At 44.2% G+C, this 26,650-nt stretch overlaps 1 protein-coding gene and 1 long non-coding RNA gene across 11 annotated transcripts; one reads left to right on the forward strand and one right to left on the reverse strand.

Annotated features, from left to right (window-relative positions):
- Positions 1-3,315: 3,315 nt before the first annotated feature.
- On the reverse strand, positions 3,316-26,492 carry ATG13 (autophagy related 13). 9 transcript variants are annotated; one of them, XM_061462236.1, is made up of 18 exons: positions 26,161-26,489; positions 20,540-20,621; positions 19,633-19,713; positions 18,888-19,007; positions 18,417-18,463; positions 17,806-17,946; positions 16,699-16,739; positions 16,059-16,155; positions 15,611-15,709; positions 14,802-14,892; positions 12,315-12,413; positions 11,114-11,224; positions 10,262-10,395; positions 9,173-9,290; positions 8,450-8,527; positions 8,033-8,149; positions 7,450-7,578; positions 3,316-6,306 (listed from the first exon to the last, which is right to left on the reverse strand). In XM_061462236.1, the coding sequence occupies exons 2-18, from the start codon at positions 20,606-20,608 to the stop codon at positions 6,229-6,231; spliced, it is 1,650 nt and encodes a 549-aa protein (XP_061318220.1). In that variant the 5' UTR covers positions 20,609-20,621; positions 26,161-26,489; the 3' UTR covers positions 3,316-6,228. The 9 variants fall into 9 exon arrangements, with proteins under 9 accessions (XP_061318220.1, XP_061318219.1, XP_061318223.1 ...); XM_061462235.1 differs by having other exon boundaries at positions 20,540-20,666; XM_061462239.1 differs by lacking the exon at positions 8,033-8,149 and having other exon boundaries at positions 20,540-20,666; positions 26,161-26,492.
- On the forward strand, positions 8,045-13,607 carry LOC133273746 (uncharacterized). Of its 2 annotated transcripts, XR_009744926.1 has the most exons (4): positions 8,045-8,170; positions 12,882-12,983; positions 13,078-13,189; positions 13,377-13,607. It is a non-coding gene; the product is annotated as an uncharacterized LOC133273746 (long non-coding RNA). The 2 variants fall into 2 exon arrangements; XR_009744927.1 differs by lacking the exon at positions 13,377-13,607 and having other exon boundaries at positions 13,078-13,196.
- Positions 26,493-26,650: the final 158 nt, after the last annotated feature.

Genomic DNA, 26,650 nt, shown 5'->3' on the forward strand with positions numbered 1-26,650 from the left:
TGCCCTCCAGAGCCTGCATCTGCCCAGACCAGGGGCTGAAATTCCCTCTGTTCCTGGGCAAAGAGCTTCTGCCCACAGCCAGGCTCTGGCAGGTTTGGGTGTCTCTGCCACATACAGGTGCAGGCAGTATCTGATTAGGGTGCTGGTCTTTGTTCTCCTTGCTGTAGAGCTGCCCAAGGGTCTCTTCCCTGTCTTTTAGGTTAGCTGTTAGCCATTTCTCCCTGGGGGGGGGGGGGGGTACTTGTTACACTTCAACCCTCTGCTCTTTAGCATCTCAACCATTCCCCTCTGTTTAAGCCTCCTGCTGTCTTACCAGCCTCTGCTCCCTGGCCCACGCTGTGTCCTGACACCAGAGCTGTCAGGGGGGGGCACAGGGGTGCAGGGGCCAGCTGGATGCCTTGTGGCAACGTTTGCTATTTGAGAGCTGAGGACCACTTTGGTCCTTGTTACCTTTCATGCATGGGGGCTCCTGTGCGTCACTGTTGGCTTTTGCTTTTGTTGCTGGTGTTCCTTGCTGCCTTTTCTGTTGATGTTCGTGAGGTGCCGGCTGGGGTTTTCACGGTTCACAGTTTGTTTTCTTCTGATCTGCACCAATCTTGTATTTCACAGTTTGCACTTTTTGTATTTAAATAAAATTCAAATGGTAATCCCAGATCCAGGTGTGTCTCTCAAGTGATAGGAGCTGTGGCACGTCTGTAAGACACACAAGTAAAGCTGGCTACGCTGCCAGCCGTAATAACCGTGCACAGAGGGAGGAGTGTGAAATTCCTCCTATGTGAGTAACTGGGAAGAAAGACTGGTTTGCAGGAGCCTCAGGTTGGGAGCAGAATTCAAGCAAAGTGAAGCAGGGCTGGGCTCCCATGTTACCATCTCCTTGCCATGATGAGCAGTCTGAATGGGATTGCCCTTTCCTAGAGCTGGACTCGGGCAGCTCCACAGGTTGTGGGATCACTAGGTGCCAAGTGGGAGCCACCTCAAGGCTCTCCAGTTAGGATTAGTGGGCTGAATTTATCCTGTGGCCAAGTGGTCCATGCAGCAGAGACCTGCACCTTCTCGTGTCAACTCAGGTGGACTGCTAACTCCTGGATGTCTTCTGCTGCACTCCACTCCTTGATCCACGTACATCTAACCTTTGCCTGCAGACATGGTAATTTCCTGGTTACACATAGAACGGTTTGGGTTGGAAAGGACCTTAAGAGCATTCAGTTCAACCCCCCTGCCATGGGCAGGGACACCTCACACTAAACCATGGCACCCAAGGCTCTGTCCAGCCTGGCCCTGAACACTGCCAGGGATGGAACATTTACGACTTCATCAGTAAGCTTTTTGGTTGACAGAAAGGCTCAAATGCAAAGTGGTTACTGTGATTAATAATACGAGTGTAGCAACAAGTGAACCCAACAGTGGCTGTGAGAATAGGAGGAGAGCAGAGAGCACTGGAGCTAAAAGCATCACAGTGAGGCAGACAGCCTCAGACAGCCTGAGCCCTGACCACTGGCCTTGCCACCTGGATGTGTTGATGCTCATGTTAACACTTCTGGAAACTCCTGTGCTGCTTTTCAGTTTCTGTTACTGATCAGATCAGCCACCCAACTGAGGGCTTCCCAGTGCTGAGTTCTCCTTCCACACACTGCCACTATTCAGCGTGACCCATGCCAAGCTGTCAGCTGTACACCAGAGGTATGTTTGGCATCTGTTCACAGGTAACTCTTTGCATATGGTCCTTGTAATCTATTAATTTCTTTAGCTGCTGTAACTGACAGGACAGTTCTTCAGTTCTTGAGGGGTTTAATACTTAACTTTTGGGGCTTTTTCATTCAGATAGTGCTTCTGGCTACAGTCTTATTAAGAATTTCCACCTCTGTACTGTGGTGGCCCCTGTAATGGGGCTGGTGCAGTCCCAGGGGTTGGTCACAGTGACCTCAGGCTGCTGCAGCAACATCTCCTCTGGCTTCAGAGCTCAAGAGCTGCTGGGTCTAGTCCTGACAGGGTGCTGTAGTTGGTAGGGCCTATGCTACGTGCAGTCACATGGGTAGTACTTTACACAGTGTAAACACCAGTGTTGGATGTGTTTTCACGTCTGGCTGCCCTGTGGCCTTAAGAACATTATGCTGGGAACACTTTTCTCTTTCTAAATGCATGCACTAGGCTCACATGGATGGTATTTGATTGTTCCCAACCTTGGGAACCCTTCTGCAGCTGTTTACTTTTCACTTATTTGTTGATGTTTTTTCCACTGCCTTGTCTTACTGGTGATGTGGTGATGAGGGTGGAGACTGGAGGCCCTGTAGTAAGCCCAGATCCCACAGGATGGTTTATGTGAGTTTGCCAGCAATGCATCTTGACCCACAGTGCGCAATGTCTTTTGCAAGTGGCTGAAATGGCACTCATAAATATACACACATGCACACTCAAACGTAATGCAGGCAGATCAGTAGCTACAATGATGCAATGGGATACTCAGTTTGTGTTACCTCCCAAAAATAAGAGCACTTTTAAGAGTTAGCCCTGTGCCTCAAACTGGAGTATTTCCTTTCATGGAAGCTTCCCATATACACTGTCATTTTTCTTTTCCCCCATTCCTGCTATTCTTCTTTGTAAGAACCAGACACCCTTTACATTGCAGCTTAAATCAGCAGTTCTTGTATATACACACAGATTTTTACCATCCCATCCTTCCTTTAAAGGGAAGGTGTTATCATCTTACACTGCATTGTGTGCTATAGAGGGTTAACGTCAAGCAACACTAGACTACAGCTGTTAAGTCTGGTGATCAGACAGGCAAGCAGCATGCTCTGTCACCAGCATCTTGCTACTGAGATACCCACACGTTCTTCTCGCATCTTGTCTCTTTGAGCTCTTCTATCAGATCAAAACGTTCCCACGCTCCCTTTAAGCATGTAGTAGCAACCATGTACAATGCAAATGCTGCTGGTGGGCTGGGATTTTCCCTTTTCCCATCCCTTTATTTTGGAGACAAGTTAATGTGTTTCAGCTGGGGGAAGACATCCAGATAATTCCCTTCTCCAGCTAACTGGGGAGGTCACCAGAGCCAACACTGTGTGTCTGTTCCCCATTCCTGCTTTTGGGACAAGATAGGAACCTGCTGTGCCCCTTCTTCACTCTCAATAGGATGGTCTCACCTGAATCCTGCTGACTAACTGTAGCACATCAGCGCCTTTTCCCTTCTGTGTTGGAGGCAGCAACCTGATCCATCCTGCACTCTCTGATCATCCCATTTCCTGGAGAAGAATGATGATGAGAGGCTGGGACATTCCCAGACCTGTCAGTATACATGAAGACAAGCACAGAGCATTGCTTACATAAAAGTTTTATTGGAAAGTCTTTGAATACTTGAAGTACATTGGAGACTGTTTCCAAAACAATGCAATTTAGGAGCCTTCCCCTTCACCCAAAGTTATCTGTGAATCAGCAGCTACATACATCCTGTCCTTAATATAGAATCGAGCAGACAGCTGCTAAAATAAACAGCCTTCATAACACAATCTGTGGCAGGCCACAGCAGCACCTAGATCTTTCCTGAAGCAGAGCATTTGTGCAGTGGTCAGGGAGCATAGATACAGCAACCATGTGTTGAAACTGAGGAATGTCCAGAAAAGAGGCACGTAACTCAGCCCTAGAGAATCTCTTTACTGCTGTGGCCATCCAGCTCAACACTAGCAGCTCATATAGGCAAGTTTCCAGCCTTCTGAAGTAGAAAAACCCCAAGTGCCACACTGACGTTCTGCCTTCTGGGATGTGGGAGCTGTAGCCATCAGCATCAATGAGAAGTATTTGGCTCTGGGGACCTTCTGGACAGGATCAGCAAGAATGGCTTGCCTTCTGCCAACTCCACAGTGTGCCTCTGTGAGAAGGAGACAGCAGCAGCACTGGCTCGATGATGTTCAACCTAGTCTATTCTTCATTAATAGAGTGAACCAGCACTTCACCCCAGTGCTGCTGCTTTGCAGCCCAGACTGCATCACTCTCCCAAGCACAGCCTGTACATTGAGAGGAAGGTGACAGCAACCACATCTCTGAGCTAGAAGGTGGCAGAGACCAGCTTCCTAAGCACAGGTGAGAGCCAGCTGATAATATTCGTCCCTTATGCTCCTGCACCCTTCTGCAACCCTTTCCACCTGTAAAACAAGGTGGCTCTGGCTGTGGGGATCAAGTGTTTGTTAGAGCCCATGTAACTTAAACACTCTTGTGCACAGTCTACCTTGGAAGCTTTCTTAAATGTTTGGGCATCTTATTTTGCAAGGACTGAGCAGTTTCTGTGCAAGGCTGCTGAAAAGTTGATTTGCTTGAGTAAGCTGAAGAAGTTCTGGTGGGCAGCTGTCCTTCAGTAAAGCTCTCCCCTAGAGTTTTAGAGCTCATATGGCCTCCCCCTGAACACAGCACTCAACATAAAAGCATTCTGTTGCTCTGACCTTACAGCAAGCTCCATTCTGAACCTGGTTCCTTGCTCCAGCAGTGGCACAGGAATAGTGTTCTACAGCGGGTTCCCCCATCAGCTGCTTCTGATCTCTTTCAGTTAAGCTGAAGAAGCTCCCACATTGCACTACCTAAAAGGCTGGTTACTCAGCCACTCTAAGGAAATTAAGATGTCTCCTCAGGCCTGAGGCAACACAACTCCACTTCCAGAGAAAGAAAAAGTGTTTTAGGACAGTAAGGGGTCCTGTAGTTGCTCACTGTAGTTACACATAGGAGGAAGAGAGAGAACCACAAGGCGACCTACCTTATCTAAGCTTCTGTTTAGTGTCACTGTTTCTCCTCCCCTCCTTACATCAGGCAAAAGACACGCACCAGCCAAATCAACCCTTGAGCACTGCCACTCACACTGCTGATAACCACATCATTACAAAAATAACATTTCAGCTAATCAAAAGCCAGCTGATTAAAAAGTACCATAAGCTCCCCCCCAAAATGTGCTTCTTTCAAGAAGCTGCCTTCTGAATGGCTGAAAACACTGCAAATTCATCCATGCCTATCAGAACACAGCTTTTTACCAAACCCCTGCCATTCCACCCCACTCCTGTGTGCGTTTAATTCTGTCAGTGGGCCCTGACTGGATGTAATGGACACAAAGTCCCCAAAACAGAGTATTATATTAGAATAATCAAGTCTGTCTTAGAAAATAAATATCTTGGATACTTTCCTGCAAGGAGAGACCAGTCTCACTGGCCAGGGTTCCATGGCACACTTGCTGTCTGCAGTGATCCAGAGCAGAATGACCCGCACTACTACATGAAAACAGAACATCTTTGAAATATAGGCTTCTTTAAAAGCAATAAATATTTCTTGACTCTTAAGATCATCTATTAACCATAAAGCAGGAAAGGTCTGCAAGGGTTAGAGGAAAGAATCTTGGACTAAAGACTCCTAGTAACATAACCCTAAAGAAATAGGATTCCTAGTATTTACAGTTGTATTTCAGAAGCAGAGACTGTGAATTCAGCACTATCACAGCTGCTACATGCAGGCTTGCCAACAGTCAACACTGCTCAACTCAGCACGGCCGAGCGTCAGTATGCTCAGGAAGGAAATGTGGAAAGCTCTTCTGTAGTTCCATTCCTGCTTATCAGCCAGCCTAACAGAAGGCCTCACACAAAACAAGTGGAGGCCCAGTTCCTTAGAAGCAGTAAAACAAAGGTAACTACTTATATTACACAGGTCCCAACGCTGACGTCTCGCCCTGGCTCCAGGCACTCACACTGAAGTCAGGATGAAATGCCCCATTCTACGGAATGGATGTCCTGGAGTGGAAACTGTTAAATCTGCTGAACTCACAGCCCCTGGAAATGAGCCAAAGCTTTCTATGCTCTAACAGGGTTGGAGACTGGAGGAAAGAGTCTGTTAGCAGGAAGCTACACCGAGGGAACTTACACCGTAGGACCTCTGGAGGAAGCATATGGCAACTTTTCACAAAGCCCCTCCACAGAGAACAGAGACTGAAGAGAGAACAGATTTCATACATTGAAGTTTTGCCTTCTTGTGTCTCTGCTGAAGTCTTAAATTCGAAACTGTGAGCAGGAAAAGCAGTCCAGAACTATGCAGTGGTGTAGTTGAGGAAAATCCGATCTGCTGCTGAAGACAGCAATCCAAGGAAGCTCACTTGATGGAAGGAACTAATCAAAGTGAGACAAAAGGCAGAGCAGGGGCAACAGAGATATTTCTTGACGTCATTTTCCAGAATGCCTTGAGAAGGAAGAACTGGAAACAGCTTCACTGCAAGGTCTCTACAAAGGCATCAAACTCTTTGACATTTTTCTCATGGACTGCAAGCTTCTCTGGTAACGAGTCCTGAGGGGTAAGAAAGGGGCAGGTCAGAGCTCATTCACAGCAGATAAAAAGCAGCTTTAAACACACAGGCAACCCCTCTCTGGTGCTCTGTGCTCCCCTTCCTATGTGCACAAAACCAGGAGTCCTTGGGCAGCATTCAATAAGTGACCCTGAGAAGGGCACCCTGCCCACAGTGTGTTTGTTCTGTAAGAACAGTAGGTGCACTGGAGCCTCACCTTGTGCAATTCCTGCCACCAGCTGCAGCACAATAACCTGCTCGTGTCACTGCCTCCATCAAGCCACTTGCAGCTTTCAGCCTCTGGTATGTTACAATGCCTGTGAGCCCATTTCAGCACTCACCCATACATGACTTTCACCAGCCACACCAGGGTTTACCTCTGCTCAGGCTGCAAGATCAGGCCTAGTTTGCCACTAAGTTTGACACACCAGAGGCAGGATTAGTTTTGGGGGTTTCAGTGACAGCCACAGCAATGCGGTGGCAGCTTTCAGCTTGAAGGTAAACACACCAGTTTCAGGGTGTGCCACAAACAAATTTACACTTGGCTGGAAAGTATTAGTGAGGGATCCCCTTTGGGAAGGGTCTCTCTTCTGAGTACAGGAAAGACATGGATCTGCTGGAGTGGGTCTGGAGGAAGGCCATAAAAGCAATCAGAGGGATGGAGCATCTCTGCGATGAGGAAAGGCTGAGAGAGCTTGGCTTATTCAGCCTGGAGAAGCCAAGACTTGGAGGAGACCTTGTTGTGGCCTTTCAGTAATTAAAGGGGGCCTACAGAAATATGGGGACAGACTTTGTTGCTATAGGAGAAAGGTTGATGGTTTTAAGCTGAAAGAGGGTAGACTCAAACCAGATATAAGGAAGAAATCTCTTTAAGATGAGGTACTGAAACACTGAACCAGGTTGCCCAGAGAGGTAGTAGATGCCTCATCCCTGGAAACATTCAAGGCCAGGCTGGATGGGGCTCTGAGCAGCCTGATCTAGTTGAAGATGACCCAGCTTATTGCAGGGCTTGGACCTTTAAAGGTCCCTCTCAACACAAACTATTCTATAATTCTATGAAGATATAATTTTTTTCAAACTAGGAATAGGGAGAGCATTACAAACTACATATGATTCCCATAAAAAGAAACATCAGGGCTCCATACCAAGTCCTCTGCCATGGACTGTGCTCCAATGTCAATGGAGAGGCTGCTGAGTTGAGGGGGGTTCTGGAACTCACGGTAAAACGTTCCCAGGTCCATTGGAAGAATGTCATCCTTTGAAAATGCTGGTTTCTAGAACCAAAGACACTGCTGTTAATTCACATTCAGAGGCAGTGGCTTCCCCTCCACTATAATCTCAGGTAATGTCATTACCTGCTATCTGTGAACCTCTTGGCATTACAACTGTTGCTGCAATAACGCAGATTAAATAACTAAAGAACAGCCAAGATCTGTGCCTGCCTGAGCAATAGGAAGAGAACATTTCCTTGGAATCCTTTAGGCATTAGACAAGAGGATGCCATGCCCAGGTGCTGGCAGGGAACAGAGTATTTAATTTGTAGCTGTTGGTTCCAAGTTATCAGCCTCTCTGCAGTTTGGGGACCATCAAGCTCTACTTTGGAACTGAGATACATGGGTCCTTTACACCCCCAATGAAAACTATTCTTACACCATTTGCCATTGCATCAGCACCTGAAGCCCATCTAAGGTGCAGGTGATATGTGAGAGCACTGATGAGGGCACTTACAAAGTCAATCATAACAAAGTCATCATGGGTGTTCCCTGTGCTGCTGCCACTGGAGCCCTCCGAGTGTAAGCTGCCTTGTAGAGGAGATTCAGTTTCTGGGGAGTCAGGAGGATTGACCTGCCCAAGAAATCAAAGATGGTGAGTACTGATCTTGTAACCACATCTGTCTGTGTATTCTGACAGTGTGGGGACAGTTAGGAGGTTGGACAATAAACACATGCTACAGCAGGGGCAGCAAACACATACTGTTATTTGCACGTCTAGAGAGCCCAAGATTAACATGGGAGACGAAACCAAACAAATCTAAATAACTAGTTCTTTCCTCAAAATATGAAGTGTATTCAAAGTACAGAATAGCATGGATGTTGCATAAGGGATGCTGAGGAAGCACACATTATACCTCTGGAAGAGGCTTACCAGGGGGTCGTTATCTTCCAGCTCAACATTCTTGGGAGCAAACATGGCAAAAGGAATGTCTAAGTTGGCCATGGTCACCTGGGGAGATTCAGCAAACAGAATTTCACTAAGATGGTCTTACCCAGCACAGAAAAGGATACTAAAAGTCTTTGCCCAAGTTTATTTCAGCAGTTAGGCTGGAGGCTGACAACCTCATTTCAAAAAGGCATAAACCAGGGAAATTGTACTCTGCTGACTTAATGCAGACACATACCCTGAGGTGGGATTGCTGCTATACATCTTGTATAATATAGGCAAGGATTAACAAACTGCTACAAATCCAACCAATTCTCCTTCATCCATCCAAAGGGCCTAGAAGAGCATCCTTAGGAACTGGGCAGATGTCTAAGCCACCTCAGCTGAGCTTAAATGCTTGCTTACTAGTGGTCAACTGGTCTACTGCATGGCAGGCTTCCTACCAGCTTCCCCAGTTTATGAACTTGTGGTAGTGGCATTATTGTGAGACCCAAGTATCAACTGTTCCATATGCAAACAGGGTGCTGGCAAAGTGTGTCTGTCACATCCCAAAAGGATTTTATGAAAAACAAGCCTTGCAGCCGGCAGAACACACTCTCCAGTCTCCAGGGTTGTCCTAGCATTGAGTGCTTTTTGCTCCTCTGTGTAGGAACTGATGGGAGCAGCAGGGTATTGTGGTGCCCTCTGAGAAGATCTATTGTTAGTTACCTGGTTAATGGGTTTGTTGACAAAAGCTCCCACCTTCCGGATAAAGAAGGTCTCCAGAAGGTCATGTGGGGAGCCACATTTCCCTTCGCTGCTGTTTGATACTGTTTCTGTGTCCTCGCTGGGGGAGGAAAATAGAGCAATTACTGACTCATGGCACAAACAACACTGACAAATCCCATGCTTGACAGGATTCCTTTATTCTTCTGGGTTTACTCCTAGTATTGGAAGGACAACAGAAATCCGTCCTTGTACTGCAGGTTCTTCCTCAGTTACAAGCACAAAAGGGGAGTGGGACACCAATGGCATCAGATTTTTGTTTAAAGCTGGATTAAAACTATTTAGCTGAAAAGTTGCTGCCACCTGAAATAGGTTTTTCTTTTTGGAGATGGACTCTTAGCTTCAGAATGTGCATGTTCACAGCAGTTCCTGTTCATCACTATTATTTTTCAGTAATACAGTAGACACAGATCCATAGGGAGGTGCTAATGCAACTGTGATTTTCGGTTTCTTTACAACAAAATGACTGCTTAAGATCCTTGACTCAGAACTCTGTGACCCAGAGAGACTGTACAAGAAATAAACACAATGACTAAAAAAGAATAGAGGATTTCATTAGCTGAGAGGGAGGTGATTTAGGACAGTCTGAGCTAGCATTGTTTCCTTTTAAGTAACTTTGTTCATAAATAGTGAACAGATTTGCAGTCACTACAGCTGGTTTGGTAACAATTCACTTTAACTCTGGAGAATATAAGACTCACTTGAGAAGTTATTTCACTTTGTTGTTTTACAATGAGCAAATACAGTAAAGGGATTAGAAAAGATAAAATTGATAATAAAGCTGACATAACAGGAGTTGCAAGGATGTTACAGTGACCAGCAGGTGTAAGGAGGTGGGTGAGATCATTGCTTGGAGAAAGGCTTAAAAAAGGATGATGGGGAAAAAAGCCCCATCAGAGAAAACTGCTCGCTGTTTTGGGGGATGGAAGACAGTAGTTATGTTACAGACAAAGAGGGGAAGCCAACAAGTTTTATCTTAACAGGATTATATTTGGGCTAGCACAAGTGGTAGATCATCTAAAACCAACCTACCTACTAGAAGGAGTAGCTGCTGAGTAGTGGCCTCCATCCAGTGGGGTGCACATCCTCTCTTGGTCAGCTTGAGTGCCATGTGCTGGCTGGCTGGGAACTGGGGGAACTCCCCCCTCTTTGCCTGGGCCAAGCAACTGGGATGGAGAGAACAGGCAAGTTGGAGATCTCAAAATTGGGCAAACACCACAGTGTAATACAGAGCAGATTCTGTCATATTGGGAGTAAGGTGTGGGATTTTTGCCATATGGCTGGGCTCTAGCCCCCATAAGGCTGAGGGAGGTGTCAAGCAGATGGTGATCATCACAATACAATTGGTTTTATTCCCTTCCAACTCCACTTCAGGCCTGTTTTACACTGCAGAGCTCTCTGGCCTTAGGTCCTTTGCTTCAAGGAGAAGCAGGGGAAAAATAATCACATCCTCTTGCTATGACCTCACTGCCCTCTACAGCTTCCTGAGGAGGGGAAGTGGCGAGGGAGGTGCTGATCTCTTCTCCCCGGTAACATGTAGGAATGATTCAAAGCTGTGCCAGGGGAGGTTAGACTGGACATTAGGAAGCACTTCTTTACTGAGAGGGTGGTTAAACACTGGAACAGGCTTCCTAGAGAGGTGGTCAATGCCTCAAGCCTGTCATACTTTTTCCACATGACCCTACCTCAGTAAAGTCAGAATGCTGAGGATCCAGCTCCCAGACTCTGTGCAAGTTGTGCTTTCTTTATATTTACCTTACATTCTTTTCACTCCTGCCAGACAGGATACTAATGCATGCACTAGCGTCAAGGCCTCTCTGAGATGTACAAGATGACACAACTGGTTGCAATACCAGCCACGCTTGCTCTACCCTCTACAAGTACCTGGTGAGGGTGTGCAGCATTCAAGCCACCAGCAAAGAGTACAGGATACCCCATGTCAGCTGATCCAACTCCCAGGGCAGCAGGCTGATAGGAAAGACGAGAGCTGGAAAGCTAAGAAAGAAGAGAAAAAACAAAAGGGCAAAGGGAGAGGAAGGAGGAAGTGGAAGGGGAATGCCCCCAGTCTGAATAATCATCAGTCACTGAAGAAGGAACAGGAAAAGTCAGAGGTATAGCACAGCATTTCAGGCTGGCAGAAGGATGCTAGGTTTTCATTGGAATCAATAATGAAAGCTCTTACTATAAAACTTCTTACTGCAGGGGGCTAAGTCTGGGCCTTGACAAGAAAACAAGATTGGTTTCCTACACACATAGGAGAAAGCTGTGCAGGGTACAACTGACATTCAGTCACAGGGAAGCTCTGCTCTACAGCTCTGTTTTTGAGACTGAAAGAAGCATAAATGACATCATCAACTCACTAAAGAGCTTTTTCCTCAAAACAACTGCATTATCAACTGTTTGAACCCATTCCCACTGCACACTGAACAGGCCTTGAACATACGTACATATCCTCAGCCAAAGAACAGAGTTCATAAACATGCTAGGTAAAGAGAACTGGGTCTCTCACAAAGCTAACCCTTGTGAGACTACTTTAGGAATGAAGTGCTGGAAGCAGTGAAACCCAGAAGGTGCTTACACACCCCAGCAGAAATCTTGCTGGTTGGATTAAATAAAACTTCCCCATTTTAGCTTACCTGACCTCAAGAGAAACACTCTTTTCAGAGTTCTGTGTGTGATACTCCACTAACACCAATGCTGACATCATTTAGAGGGGCCTGAATGATGAACAGCAGGATATTCACATGGGGCTAGTTAAGCTGAATGGAGGACTACTGACTGTGTAGGTTCTAGGGACACTGGCTGTTAAGAGAAAACACTTAGCAATGTGCCATACTACTTGGGTACTTCACTAACAGTCTGTGCAACTGCTGCTGTTTAGTTAGGGATGCTTGGCCTGTCTTTAGGAGACCATCTATAAAGGCATTTAAGCACCCAGTGTCAACAATATGCCTGGCCCATTTTTCATTCACCAGCCTTTCTCATGCACAACATTCCATATTGTTAAATTTCTACTTTCCTGTATTTGTTCTGGCATGCTGGAATTGTATCTGGCCACGCATAACATATTCTATTGACAACTCACTTGGTGTGAAAAGGCCAGTCCCATCACTGGGACCTTCAGGGTGTCCGTCACCACAGGAGGAGGGGTCTGAAAATGTGCCTTTGTGACAGTAAAAACACACTGTGCACAGAGACAGACACACAGAGGAAACAAGGAAAAGAGAGAGAGTAAGAGAGGGGGAGAGAGAAAGAGAGAGAAGGACTTCAGAGAAGAACTATGAAGAGTTGGATGAACTGAATGCTAGTGAAGAGGTTTGGGCTGCAGCAGCCACACCTACGCATGGAGCAGAAGTCTCAGTATTGCCAGAAGCACATTCATTTTGTAAGGAACTGTCTGTTTGCCAATCTCAGTGAACCACTCAACACAGGTAATATTGGAGACTCCAGTGAACACTGAAAGTAACTGCCAGAGGCTCTGTTCCACAGCTCATTAGAACTGAACTAGATAATCAGCAAGGAGAAGGCTGAGCAGATGCCACAAAAAGCCAAGGGTATTTTTTTCCAAATGTACAAATTACATGTATTTCAATAATCTCCATCCATCCATACTCCTTATCTCCCAGCATTATGAGGCATCATATCTTGGCAGGTCTGTGCTGCACCCTTAGAATAAAGGGGACCCAGACTGAGGTGCAATTCAAACACCCTGATGTGAAGAGAGAACTCCATCAACCAGAGTGATGTTCCAGAGGTAAAGGCTGTCTCACAGAGGGTACTAATGCAAAAATGGCAATCCAAACCTCGTTCAGTCCCATACCTTCTTTCGGTCACTTTCTTACCAACAGTTTTCAGTTTAGGACAGCTTTGTTTCTGTGTATTGCTCATGGACAGACTTTCTCCTGAATTTTTGGCTACTCAACAACATAAAGACATGCTATGCAAGCTCACAGGGAGAAGGTAACAACTATTCCCTTCTATCAAGCAGGTTAGGCCTCATTTCTACTGGGAAGGCAGGCAGAGATTTGGACAATTTGCCTATAGGAAACTGCCATACAGTTCCCAGTATTTTCCTACACGTTAAGTTGTATACAGTAAGCTAGAGAAAGAAATGAATTTCTTTTTTACCCCTTCTAATCTACTTTAGAGATCACTCTGCCAAGACAACCTTACAATTCTAATTGTGGTAGCAAAGACTGGCTTTATAAATAAGCGCACAGCATATGGCAGCTATGAGCTACAGAAAAGCAAGAACGTAGGCTCATACTCAATGTGAATCCTCAAGGTTTGTCTGGTTTCATAAAACTTTTCCCCTCAGTGACAGCAAAGCTTCATGTACCCTGGGGAGATGTCAACCTCAATGTATTTACATTGTATTACTGTTAAGTAACACTGGCATGGGTCACTGGAAATTTCCTTATAAAACCTTTTGCATTTAACCCATTTTGTGAAAAGGCAGGACAAAACTTGGCCACAAACTCATCTTCTGAGCTATGTATCACAGAATAAGAAAAGCTTTATTCCATCAGACTTACTGCCCATGCTGATTAGTTCAACATTACCTGATGCCCTGTCACCCAAAAGCCACTTAGCACAAAAATGCTTCCTAAGGAAAGCTCATTTCTTAGGAAATAGCTCATTCATACAGTACAATACATTTTGCTAAACCAGTCATGCTAATTCCTCTGAAGTAGTGGAAAGACCCATAGCGAATTCCTTCAGTTTGGAGCAGCATTCCAATTATAATTCATTCTATGTTTCACATGGACACCAAAAGAGATTGAGAGTCTTTAGATTGTCTTGAAAGATCAGTAAAGACATTTTTTTGGCTGGATAACAAGGCAGGAAACATTCCTGAATGTTTAAAGCTATAGGATGACTACAAATCTGACTAAGTCTTCAAAATACGGAATTGTGGAGTCGGGTATATAAGGACAGTAAAAGCAGGAGTTAGAGTTTCTGTTTGTTTTTTTTTTATTCAGAAGGAAACCATCATCCATTCATTTTAAAATGAAAACTTAAATGAAATTTGCATGGGTAGGTGGAAGTACAGAGTATTAAGTCCTTAGTTCAATACTGTGATACCATTTTTTTTTTGCTGATACTTATTCCTGCTGCCCCAACTAGTTTTAGATGGTCCAACAAGTATGGCTGTTGTCTTTTTCCTGCTTTTCCATTCTGCACTTTGCTATAAACATTTTCCTGGTATTTCAGCATTTCTTTCTCAATGTCAGCCTGATACCTCTACTTACGTTGCCTGGCATCAATCTCTTGAGTTCCTCTTCTTGCAGCACTAGTATGTGACTGTATAAGTACATTGCTATCCTCTTCAAGCACACTTCAGCCCAACTATAGGTTCTTTGAATGTCGGTAATTTAGTCTTTCCAGTCTCCTAGCATTTGGTTGAAATTAGTATCTAACTAGGTTTCTACTCAGAGTGTAACAATATAAATAATCCCCACACTAAATTCTCATTAGCATCAGGAGGCTGCCTGTTTGCACAGTGGTTGATGTAGGAGTATGCACACTATCCTAACAGTGATTATTCTTGAAAAAGTCTGGTTTCCCTTACCTGAGATGGAGGAGAGGTGGAAAAAGATGTGGTACACACTTCTTGGGAATCTTCTACTGAGGGGTATACTGCACCATTGTCCTCACCAGCTCTAAAGCAGCAAGAAAAAGAGAAGCTTTCTGACTGAAAATACCCCTTAAAACACAGAAATAGTAAAACACACTGGGACAAACACTGCAGGGAGGTTGAGTGGAGTTGAAAGGAAAATTATGAATTGTGAGTTGAAAGGAAAATTATGAAGGGATCTCCTCTACTTGGCAGAACTGAGGAAAACAAGGTACGAAAACTAATTTTCCCCAGGTGTTCCTCTTCTTCCTCCACACAGAAACACTTCCCAGTAGCTAATGCTACTGGCTTTGGTGTTTACAGAACCATTGTCAAACAATACCACTGGTCCCAGTCTCGGTGCCCTCACATGCAATTTAGAGAAGACAAACATCTCATTGAAAAATAGAAATTAAACTCTGATGTTTCCCCAACAGAAATATATGGAGATGCATGCCTCAGGACACATAGTTCTACAGCAGAATTAACTGTTACATTTCAAAGGCAGGCAAGGTTAAACATCCTTTGTGTCCAAGTACTTCTGTAAGGAATGTGGGCGCCTACTGGGGCTTGCTGCACTCAGTTTTCTAGATTTGAGGGAGAAATGTCACCCTTCCTCATATGCTCAACCATGTCGATACGGTTTGACACTTAGCCTCCAGTCTCCCTTCCCATGCAGTCAGCAAATAGTGGAAAAGGCTTTGTATCTGGGCATAATTGATGCCTTCACCATAACCCATGACTTCAACTCATTATTTCCTCACCTGTAATTGCAGGGATGCATGGGTGAAGAGCTGGGATAGGGACGGTCCACAAAGTGATCAATGATAATCCCCATGATAGGAGGGGTCCTCTCAAACTGCCTGAAAGGCAACAAGCAATGGTGTTATTGGCTTCTTCCCCTCTACTCTCATCCCAATTCATGGCGTTTTCACAGAAAGCCCTCGTGTCTGTTACTGGGACCAGAACATCTTTACAGTTCAGCCCGGCAACTCCGAGCCTGCATCAACAATCTGGAGTTCTAGAGTCTGGCTCAGGGCTACCCAAATACTCCCTTGCTTCAAGACTTAACCATGAGAAAGAGTATTCTACATGAAGGAGAATCTTGGGAGGGAAGGATAAACAGAATGAAAAGATTTAGGGGCTCATAACACGTGGGGTTTAGTAGTACATTATTGTAAAACAGGTTCTGGCATGATCATGTTTTCTCACCTGTTTGACATGAAAGCAAGGTTGATTCTGTAAGCACAAGACAAAGTGATGGTGCCCACTGGGGTACCCACTGTCCCAACACGGACCGTCTGGAAACCTGTAAGGTTAAGAAATGATTATCAGTTTCACTGTTATTTATGTTCCATACTTCTCCTATTCTGAGGTTACATTATCTTATTTCTATACTGTTTCCATTATCCCTTGCAATCTGAACTCCAAAGGCTTGTATAGAGCCCATAGAAAAAAAAAAAAAAGCAGGACCGTGTTGCCTTGCTGTTAGGCTTCATTCATGAGATTTCTGATGTTGCTTCCCATCTTAGTCTAAAATACTTCTCTGAAATGCTTCTTGTTCCTGAGCAGATCATGGTCTTCTTTACTAGCCCTGCTCCTTATCAACATACTTCCATTCTTATTTCAGTTCTGGATCACTGGAGTCAAAATGGCAATCACCCTAGATTTTGTTAAAGTACCACCATTATACTTGTCACCTTATGTCACAACCCTTCACTGGTGGGTCCAGATAAAAAGTGTATGTAAACCTCAGACTTAATTTTCCTTATGGCACTTAGGAATAGTAATAAATGCCTAGCCAGTATGGGGAACAGTTCTGCTCTAGTTTGCGTGTGTTGCCTGATCATACCTTCTCCCAAGCCACTCAGTTGCACTTCACCAAAATATATCCTGCAGGAAAAGGAAAAAGAAAAAGTATTAAGTCCACTGGGGGCGTAACGTTATACATATCCTTATTCCTTATTTGATTTCATGAGTTGAAAGGCTAGAACTACTTTTTCTCTTCAGGAAAAAAAAACAAAAGAAGTGGATAGAATGGCCACCTTGAGAAACCCTCCAGCTACGTATCTTAGAGCAAGAGATGTCATGTAAAAAGAGAAAGGAAGATAAAACAGTAGTCTAATCAAAAATTTCTGTTTCAGTTTTTTAAGCCTCTGGCAAATCTACAGTTCAGAGCAAAAATGAGAAGTGACATAAACTTCACAGACAGGTCTGAGTCTAAAAGTGAATACTCATCATGTAACATAAAAGATTAACTGTGCTATGAAGAGACCTGCTCTTAAGTATATGCCAAAGCAGCAAGGGAGGCAAAAATGAAGCAATGGCTGGGATTTCTTTTTAAGCTCTCAGCTGTGCAAATGACAGCAAACCTGAGACTTAGAACCATCTAAATTAGCTATGCAAACATGTCAAAGACTTTTCCCAAAGCCAAAAACAAAGACTGGAGGGTGATAAGCATGAACCATAAGCCAGTCAGATCTCAGAGGCTTAAAGAGAGTTGAGCTCAGTATTCGAATGAGTAAACTGCAAGAACAACAGGAAGTGGAGCTGAAGATGCATCTTTAAAATGAAATAGCAGAACAGAGTCTGAATCTATACTGCAGAAGTATGCACTGCAGTTATGTGCAGCATAGACAGGCATTTGTCAAATACAGGTCAGACACTGAACAACTTGATGCCAATAAGCCATTTAACCTGTGCTTGCATAGAGAATTCTTATATTCTTCTCAGCATGGCAGGCAACCAACAAGACTTCACAGTCCATGCTTAAGTTTGATGATACACAGCCCAAAGTTCTCTTCTCTCAATTATCAGTAGTAGTTCAATCCCAGTAATTTGAATTTATTATCACTCATCCCTTTTTTATCACAATTACAGCTGCACTGTTCAAGTCTAGAACCTCTGCTGTTTATATTTAAATGGGGAATCTCATATTCTGCTTATTATATATATATACCTGTACAATATTACATATTCATGGCCTTGTTTCCTTGAGAGTCTGTAGGCAGGAGTTACCCTAGTTATAGCAAGCAAAGACTTCAGCAGCAGAGACAGCCTGTTGTATACGGTGTATGAAACTTTGATTTCTTTGTCACACCTAAAGAACACAAAGGGAAAAAAATGAGTCTTTTGTTCACACCTAAGCTGTTTGGGGTTTTTTATTTTATAAAATCAAAATTAGTCTGGGCCAACTGTTTAATGTCAATTTCATTGCAAAATTATAAAATAAAGCCCAAGTGTGGCTACTCGTTATTGAGCAGCTGACTGAGAGCCTACTTCAATCTAGTCACTTGTTGTAAAAGTAACTGGTGAAAAATTCCATGCAGCCTTCTATTAGAAATATCTTTTCAGTATTAAAAACATTTGTCATTACTGAGTATATGAATTCTTGTATCTGAGGAAGCAGATGTTGTTGTAATGAATGAAGAAGGAATGAAAATGAAATTACTATTTTTTCTTGACACCAATGTTGAACAGTTTGACTGCTAGACTAGACAAACGGGGGACTTCCCATTTCATCAGCTAAAATACAAACACACACAAAGCAAGTGTGAAGAATGTACTTACTTCTCATTCATTTCTAGACACCAAATTTCCAGCTCCATGGAGTCCCCCTGGATAAGAGAAAGGATGTCAGAGAAAGGCTAATTTCAGAACACACTCTTATATCTCCTTAAAGATCAACAGCAGCCACAGCTCTCAATGAAGATGTTTCTCCCTGCTCTCATCCTCTTGTAATGCAACAGAAAAAGGTGCATTGGAAGTCTCACTGCACAATTAGATCACCTGAGGGAATACCTTCCTCAGAAGTTCTTTAGGGTCTAAGAAACTAGATTTTGCTGCTTTATCATTTGTGTGTTTGGCCTCAGTTATTTGCAGTGGGTTGCTTCTGTTGATGTATTTCTTATCATTAGCATACTACCTAACTGCGTAAGTGAAGATATTTTCACACTGTCATGGACTAAAGGGCAGGAACTCTTGTAGGTGACTTCAAGATTCAACTGAAAAAAATGGCATCTATTTTGACTCAGTTCTCACCTCTGAGGTTTTGAGAGAAATCTCCACACACATAGACCTTCCAACCGCAGGGAGTTGTCCTGCCAGGGCTTTCTTTGCTTCATGAGTAACCTCTGGTATATCTTTGATTGCCAAATTGAACTGCAGAACACAGGAAATTATTTCATTTCTTTGAGAAAAGGACTAATGGTACACTGCAGACAAACTCATAGACCCATATAGAACATACTAGGTCAGCGTTCACTGAAATATTGATGAAACAGAAAATTCCCAGATGGACTCAGGCTTTTCATATTTGCAAACACTTCCTTGGTTGTTAATTCAAACATTTTTCTTGATCCTGCCATAAAAATCATGTTTTCCCTCAAGTCCTATCTTTACCCACAGAGTAGCCTGAATCTCTTCAAAGCCCATTACTATAAAGTCCTGAACTGACGAGTTGCAAACTTCTGAGAGAACAGAACTCCTCACCCCACCCCCAGCAGATCCTGAAAAGGAGCCTTAGCTGGCAGGAGCTGCTGAGAGGTATCATTTCTCTCTCCTCTCATCAGCCCTTTAGAGCCCAGAGTGACATGTTGTATGTAAACAACAAAAAATCCCACACCACTAATGAACATATTTGAATACAGTAGTTATGCTACGAACAGTTGTTATAATCTGCACGAGACTGTAACAACTACACTGTGTTCTCAACACATATGTGCACACACACATGAAAGAAACTCTGAAGAGTTAATGGAATTGCTTTAACACCCCATGACTTTACCCAGTCAGAGCCTGTTGGGGAGGATGATGATCGGGTAGAGATTTTCTCTCCAAGTCGGGCCTGGACAATCACTTGTACTGTCTGGAACAGAAAGGAAAAGATACACACTCATGTTCTGAGCTCAGCAGAGCCCTCAGCTCAGAGCCTAAGCTGGACAAATTCCAAGTAAACAAAATATGAGAGGGCTGAGCAGGATGCAGAGAAGTAGAGTTTGCTGCACTAATGTTCAGGTCTAACTGGTTTGAAATATTACAGATAACAGGTAAATACATTTCAGACAGAAAATCACGTTAAGCTGATTATTTCTCTGTAATAATATGAAGTGACTAAGCCAATTTTGCAATCAGGAGTTGCACAGTTCTTAGTAATACTGAAACAAAATTTACAACTATATCCTAAACCTGGACACCTAAACTGAAGTAAAGTATGTACATTTATAACATAGCCATTGTCAGGGAATTTATTTGCATCTGTGTACCAAGTGAGGCCAAATTTCCTAATTCAATGGAACATTCTGGTATTGTTTTTGGATGCAATCTAAAAATTGAGATAGGCTGAAAAGAAAGAGTGGAGTTCAACAGGGGATACTACCTAACCGCTGGGTGGTTCCATGTGTTGATAGAAGTTGAAAGCTAACAGAGGGGTGAAGTGCCTATAACTGATTCTATAGCAGGACTCTTCTAGGGGAAAGAAAAGGATTAGGAGGTAGGAAAAAAAAAAAAGAGAAAAATATGTTTTTCTAGTTATTCACAGGAATCTCCTAAATTTGACATTGGCTTTTCTTGCTTTCGTTTTTAGCAAAAGCAAAAAAACCCAAACAAACCCTGACCTTGCTACTCTAACCACAGCTAGCATGGGTTTTCTTAAACAATAAACAAGAGGCATTTGCCACAGGAGAAAAAGTTACCTTTAAAGCAAAAAATTTGATGAACTTGTCCAGGTCCTTCCTGTCCTGGGAACTGAGATCAGTGTCCATTGCATCTGACAATCTGAAATCTAGCACAGGCGTAGGGATGAAGTCCTCCTTCAGCTTCCTGTTTGAATTTCAAGAATTAAAAACATTTTGCCATTAGAGCAAAAGAAATGACGAGCAAAAGAAATGACAAGCAAAAGAAATGAAAGGCCTCTGCCTGTCAAAATCTTAACTAAGATCTGTGAGGGGTGGGTGTGAGGTATAAACGCACATGAACAGTTTATCTGCTCACTGCAAAAGATACTAGAAAAGAAACAACAAAGGAGACTCACAATTCAAATTGGGTACAAGTTCTCCAATTTTGCTAGCTTAATTTAGTAATAAACAAACAAACCCCAAAATACTCCAACAACCACACTGACTAGATTCTGTGCCAAGCTATGCAGCAGACATCACCATCTGCTTCAGAAATCTTCAGTTACCAGCACTGGTCAAAACCAAGTCCTGAGTCTGAAATTCTAAAACCAGCATTCCAGTGGTATTTCAGCAGATAATGAAATAAACCATTGCTTGAACAGGCTCCACAGCTTCCACAAATAGTACTTGCATTAAACCTGTATAGCTACAGATTTACCCACAACCAACTGAAAAGATAAATATTTGCCAAGGAATAGACCAAAATCCTGGGTTCAGTTCTCCTGAAAGCTCTGACAACAAATACTGAGCTCTCACATTCACACTGCCTTGTTTGTCAAAATTCAGTTGTTTCTACCACAATGAACTTCCACAGTGCCAGAGGCGAGGCAGGGCAAGGCACTAATGAGATTCCTGCCACCATGACGTCACATAGCCTGGGATAAATCACAGTTTTTCTTTCAGTTTCTTTGTGTTTAACTTAATAACCATATAAAGACCACGGGGAGGAATGCCTTCATTAGCAGCATTAATTATACTTTTTGCACATAAGCCTTCAAAGTATTCATTCACTCTTAATTCCTGGTGCTGTTTTTGTTTGGAGGCAGCTCATCAGCCTGAAGCAGCCTGTCAAGCATCACGTATTCATGGAACGCACTGCTCACCCCAGGTCTAAGGTCATTGAGCATCAGCAGCTGCTGTGCACAATGTCACTCTGCTCAGTGTCTAATATTCAAGCAAAGATTGAACCTGCAGCAATGTACAGTATTAATACACATTAAAGCTTAGTAGGCTTAGCAGGGCTGATAGCCCTGTTCACACAAAATATATACAATCTTTAGTGACTATGCACATCAGAACTTCTATTTAAGATATCTCACTTAATAGCAATAAATGCCTATTTGAAGTAGTGCTTTAGGAGCATCATCCAAGAAGGGCTGCTAAGTAAGAGTACTGCAATTTATAGAGCATTTTATAGAAAAGAGCAATACTTTCTGAATTACTTCATAAAAAGAAAGCTGGACATCTAATATCGTTGAAAGTACCCAGGTTACAGTCATACTGCATCTTATAATAACCTTATAATAATCTATAACGCAAATAGTAATTTAATTTGAGAACTAACAAGACACGTGATTCAACTTCAGATGCATGACCAAATTATTCTTTGTAACCTCCTCATCAAAAGTATTATATTTTCTTTCCCTGCCTTTACCACTACTAGAGATCACAGATCTTTTCTACTGGGGGGGACAGACAGAAATCAGCACTTAAAAGAAGGGGTAACGGGTTAAAACTTAAACAGGGGAAGTTTAGACTGGATATAAGGAGGAAATTCTTTCCTGTTAGAGTGGTGAGGCACTGGAATGGGTTGCCCAGGGAGGTTGTGAATGCAGTGTTCAAGACCAGGCTGGACAAGGCCTTGGGTGATATGATTTAGTGTGAGGTGTCCCTGTCCATGGCAGGGGGGGTGGAACTGGATGATCTAAAGGTCCTTTCCAACCCTAACTATTCTATGATTCTATGATTCTGTGACCTGTTACTATTGTCTTAACTAAGTAAAGCACTGTAAGCATTGAGAGGACCTGAGATCTACAACAAAATCTGGCTGACAGAGGCAATAAAATATCCCATTAAAAAAAAAAAGAAACACATCTTTTTCTCAGCAAGGAGAATGCTAAGATTTAAATACCAAGAGAAATTAAATTAGCTTTTAATGTGAAAAGAAGTGAGAAGCCATTTCTATAAGACCCCTGGAGAATGGTGCAAGGAAGTATATATCCTGATGTAAGGAGAGCTGTCAACTAAAGCACCCACATTTATTTGCCTTGTGGGGCTGGAAAGGAATGCTAGTATCAACTGTTACAAGATACTCAGGAACTAATAGAAGATGTTAGACTCATGGTTAGGAAAGGAAACAAAGCAGACCATCAACACGGTTCTCTGTGCAGTGTAGGAATTAGTTCTAGTGACAGCATATGCAAATATCTCTGGAGAGGAGAGAAAGAGCCACCAGAGCCACGTCTTAAATTCAGTGTTCAAAGAATGAGAGCTTCATAGTTCTGTCCTGCTGCAGCAGAATTGAGATTCTTCCTGCAAGACCTCAATTCATAAAGCTTTCATAAAGCATTCATATGCCGAATGCCAGCAATAGTTGACTTACCAGAGCCTAAAGCAGAGCAGAAAGTATCAGGCAAGGATTCCTGTGAGGAATCTGTAATTTCAGGGGCAAACTGGGACCTTGGAACTCGGCTCCTGACAAGTCTAAGGGTCATTATCTGACCAGCACCATCTCTCATTTTTCAGGAGGGCTCTAGTGATTCCCTGAGATCTGCTAAGGCTTAGGACAGAGCTCACCTTTAGACTCATTCATTGCAAAGAGCCAGGACAGGCCTAGAATTACAGCAAACATCTGATTTACAAAAATGCCTCAGTACCCTCAGGTTAGCTGCCACCAGCTGACCTAAACAAGAAGGAAATCCTTTAAACTTAGTTCCACCAAACTCATACAACTTCTCAGGTCCTGTAGCTTGCAACACCAGCACAGCTCCTTGTTAAGTGCCAGTACCTGTGCACATGCTTAGCTCAAGCAAGATGCTGTCTAATTTTATACTGCATAACCACTAGAAGGAAGTAACCTTTGGTCTAGGTTAGAAACCCACAGATGATTGATTCCCCCTCAACCGAGTACTCCCTCAAGTAAACTGATACCTCACTGCTTTAGCCGTACACAGTGGCTGTTCACAGGTAAATAAAAGCATCTTGGCCACGTGGCTTTTTGCTTTGTTTCCCTCCTCCTGCAACCCCCATTTTCATGTTTTAATATGCCTTTGCTTCCACCTTCCTCTGAACAGAAACATCAGAGAGATGTTTAAAGGAGAACTGCCATGTGTGGCTCTGTGACTAAAGCCTTACTCTTTCTTACAAGGGTAAGAGGCAGAGAAGAATACTTAACCAACAGTTTAACACCTAAGCACTGTGCCTAATACACTCTACAGGGATTTATACTCTCCTACCCTACGGAGAATGACACATCAGCATAAGGTGACGATACACTGTTTGCATGATGCAATGAACTGCAAGAGCCCTCCCCTTGGTGCAGCCCAGAGAAACTACAGCAACCAGCATGCCACGCAGCAGCAGCCTGTAACCCAGCACACCAGAGGAGCACAGAACACTTACAGTTTGTGTTTCATACGTGGGAGTTTAGTGTGTGTCTGACACTCACATACTTCAACAGGAAAGGAGCAGAAGCACCTGACACATACAGGCATCATTATCACTGCTGGGGAAAGTATATACAGGCTGTTTCCGTCATTTCCCTCCTCTGAGATTTCAATCTTGAGCAATGGCTGCTAAAACTTAAAGTCATTGTGCTTTCCTTTTAAACAGATACTTACCAATGCCAAATAATTACTCATGGTTCCTATCCCAGAATGAAATTAAAATGACCAGAAGGAAGAAACAAGAAAGGTTGTCGCTGTAAGGACAGGGCTATGGACAGCCCTCATCCCAGCTCTACATTTCTGGTTACCTGACTGTGCTCCCAAAAAAGGCTCCTGGTCCCTACGACTCTTCTAGAACCTCTTTATTAACACAGGACCCAGATCCAACCTCCAAGGATGTCCTATGTGAAGCTCCAGAAAAGCCTCGTCAAATCATGCAGGTAAATGAGAAGCACATGGAAGTTCTTGAAGCTTCTAACAGAGCGCCCTTGGTAAACAGGCTTGACTGCCAAGCAAGTTTTCCTAGAACATCCCCTTTGATGACAAGCAGGTATTTTGAGCACATTAATAAGCAACTATAAAAAGGTCTCCGTAAAGACGGCACTCTGATTCAAAGCTGAGCCTACAAGTCAGCCTCCAGTATCCTACAATTAATCTCCATTTTGCCTTCTTAGTCGGCTAGTCAGAAACCTGGGGAGAGGGAGAAGGAGGGAACAGTTCTAAATTTGAAGGTGTGCTACTCTTAAAGTTTCTGGATTTTTTAAGAGACGAGTAGATTCCAGCAGAAAAACTGTTTCACATAATATAAATACTCTGATTGAAAGGCTCTGTTGTTTACTATGTAAGTATTGATAGAGGCAACTTTTCCTGCTGATCAGGGAACAGATTTACTTTCTAACTGATTTCTAACTGATAAATTACTTCCCAGCTTAGGAAATACCAGCGCTGCCAGCTCCACTGGCCTAAAAACAAAATGAAGCAATTCCTGTTGACCGGCAGTTACATTCTGTACTTCCCTCAGGTCTAAAAATGGTGCCAGTCCAAAGGTCCATCCTCTCATTTTGTTTGTTGGGCCAAAGTATGCAGACTAACCTAGAATGTGCTTCCACATACATACACTGTACTACAACCACCAATATAATCACCAGGTCTCAACTTTTGTGTGAATACATGTTCATAAAAGTTGAGGTTATACATTATCATTTAAGCAAAGTAAGGTGATCCTGTGTGATCCTTCCAGATGTCTAAACACAGCCTGGCTCATTTGAATGACTTATTTCTTGCCAGAAGAAGGAGGGTTCTACCAGGTCAGGCCACTCCAGCAGTCATCTGGAAATGCTCTAAACATCATTTACATAGGCAACCAATTTTCAGTCCAGGCAGTAACTGACCATGTTTTTCACTCTACATTGTGCCTAGCCACACCACTTCTGAGATTTGTAAGAAGGCAGTTTGTAGGTTGAACCCACAATGTCCTTTTTCTGCCTGTTCACTGACATGAAGATGTTTCTGCTCCTACTGAATCAGTGGGGATGACTCTGGCAGTGCCCTAAGAGCCACAGCTGTGACAGGACAGAAAGATGTGCTGATCTGCAACCCCCTAATCTTTTCTAACAAGCAGCAATACACACACTACAGGAAAACTATACAATGGCTCTGAGGTTTTACTGTTTCTAATTGACTCTGAAAGCATTCTGGTTTTAAAAGACACCACTTGCAGAGGTTTCAGCAAGCCACATCCTTCCCACCAGCCGGCCAGAAAACGAAGCCTGGCCACCGCTGGGTCGGGCTTTGTCGGGCACCGACACGGCTGCAGCAAACCCGGACCCCTGCGAGTAGCGAGTGGAGACACGAAGCCTCAGCCAAAGGCTCACGACCCACGACCCGGTACCCCCCTCCCTCCCTCCCTCCCTCCCTCGCCCTCGGAGCTCGCCCTCCCCAGCCCGGGACCCCAGTCCCGTCCCGCGCCGGTACCTGCGGGGGGGCGGCAGTGCTGGCTGCGCGGGGGCTCATCCCGCGCGGAGACCCGGCTGCCCGCGCCGCTCCCCCGCCGTGCCCCGGCGTCTCCTCAGCGCCCCGCCTGGGCACGGGGGGGATACCTGCGGCCCTGGGCCGGATACCGGCGCCTCCAGGCACCAGGGGCCCCGCGGCCACTGGGCTCTGGACAGCGCCTCTCCTCCTCCTCGGTGCCGGCACGGCGGGGGGCTCGCCGCGGGTGTCAGCGCCTGCGGGAACGCGGGGCCGGGGCTCGGGCTGCCGCTGCCCTCAGAGCCGCGGCCTGCTCCGCGCCGCCATAGCCGCCGCTGTTTGTTTTCATCAGCTGCGGGAGGCGAGGGGAGGGGAGGAGGAATATGTCTGCGTGTCCGCGGCCGCACTTTCCACACCGAGCCGCAGCCGCTGCCGCTGCCGCCCCCGCACAGCCGCGCCGCACAGCACCGGGCCGGCGGGGCAGGCAGCCAGGGCC

Source organism: Pezoporus flaviventris, unplaced genomic scaffold (assembly GCF_033815535.1).
Source record: "Pezoporus flaviventris isolate CSIRO_AGI_PZ_B2104156 unplaced genomic scaffold, CSIRO_AGI_Pfla_v1 ptg000035l, whole genome shotgun sequence".
NCBI classification, from domain to species: domain Eukaryota; kingdom Metazoa; phylum Chordata; class Aves; order Psittaciformes; family Psittacidae; genus Pezoporus; species Pezoporus flaviventris.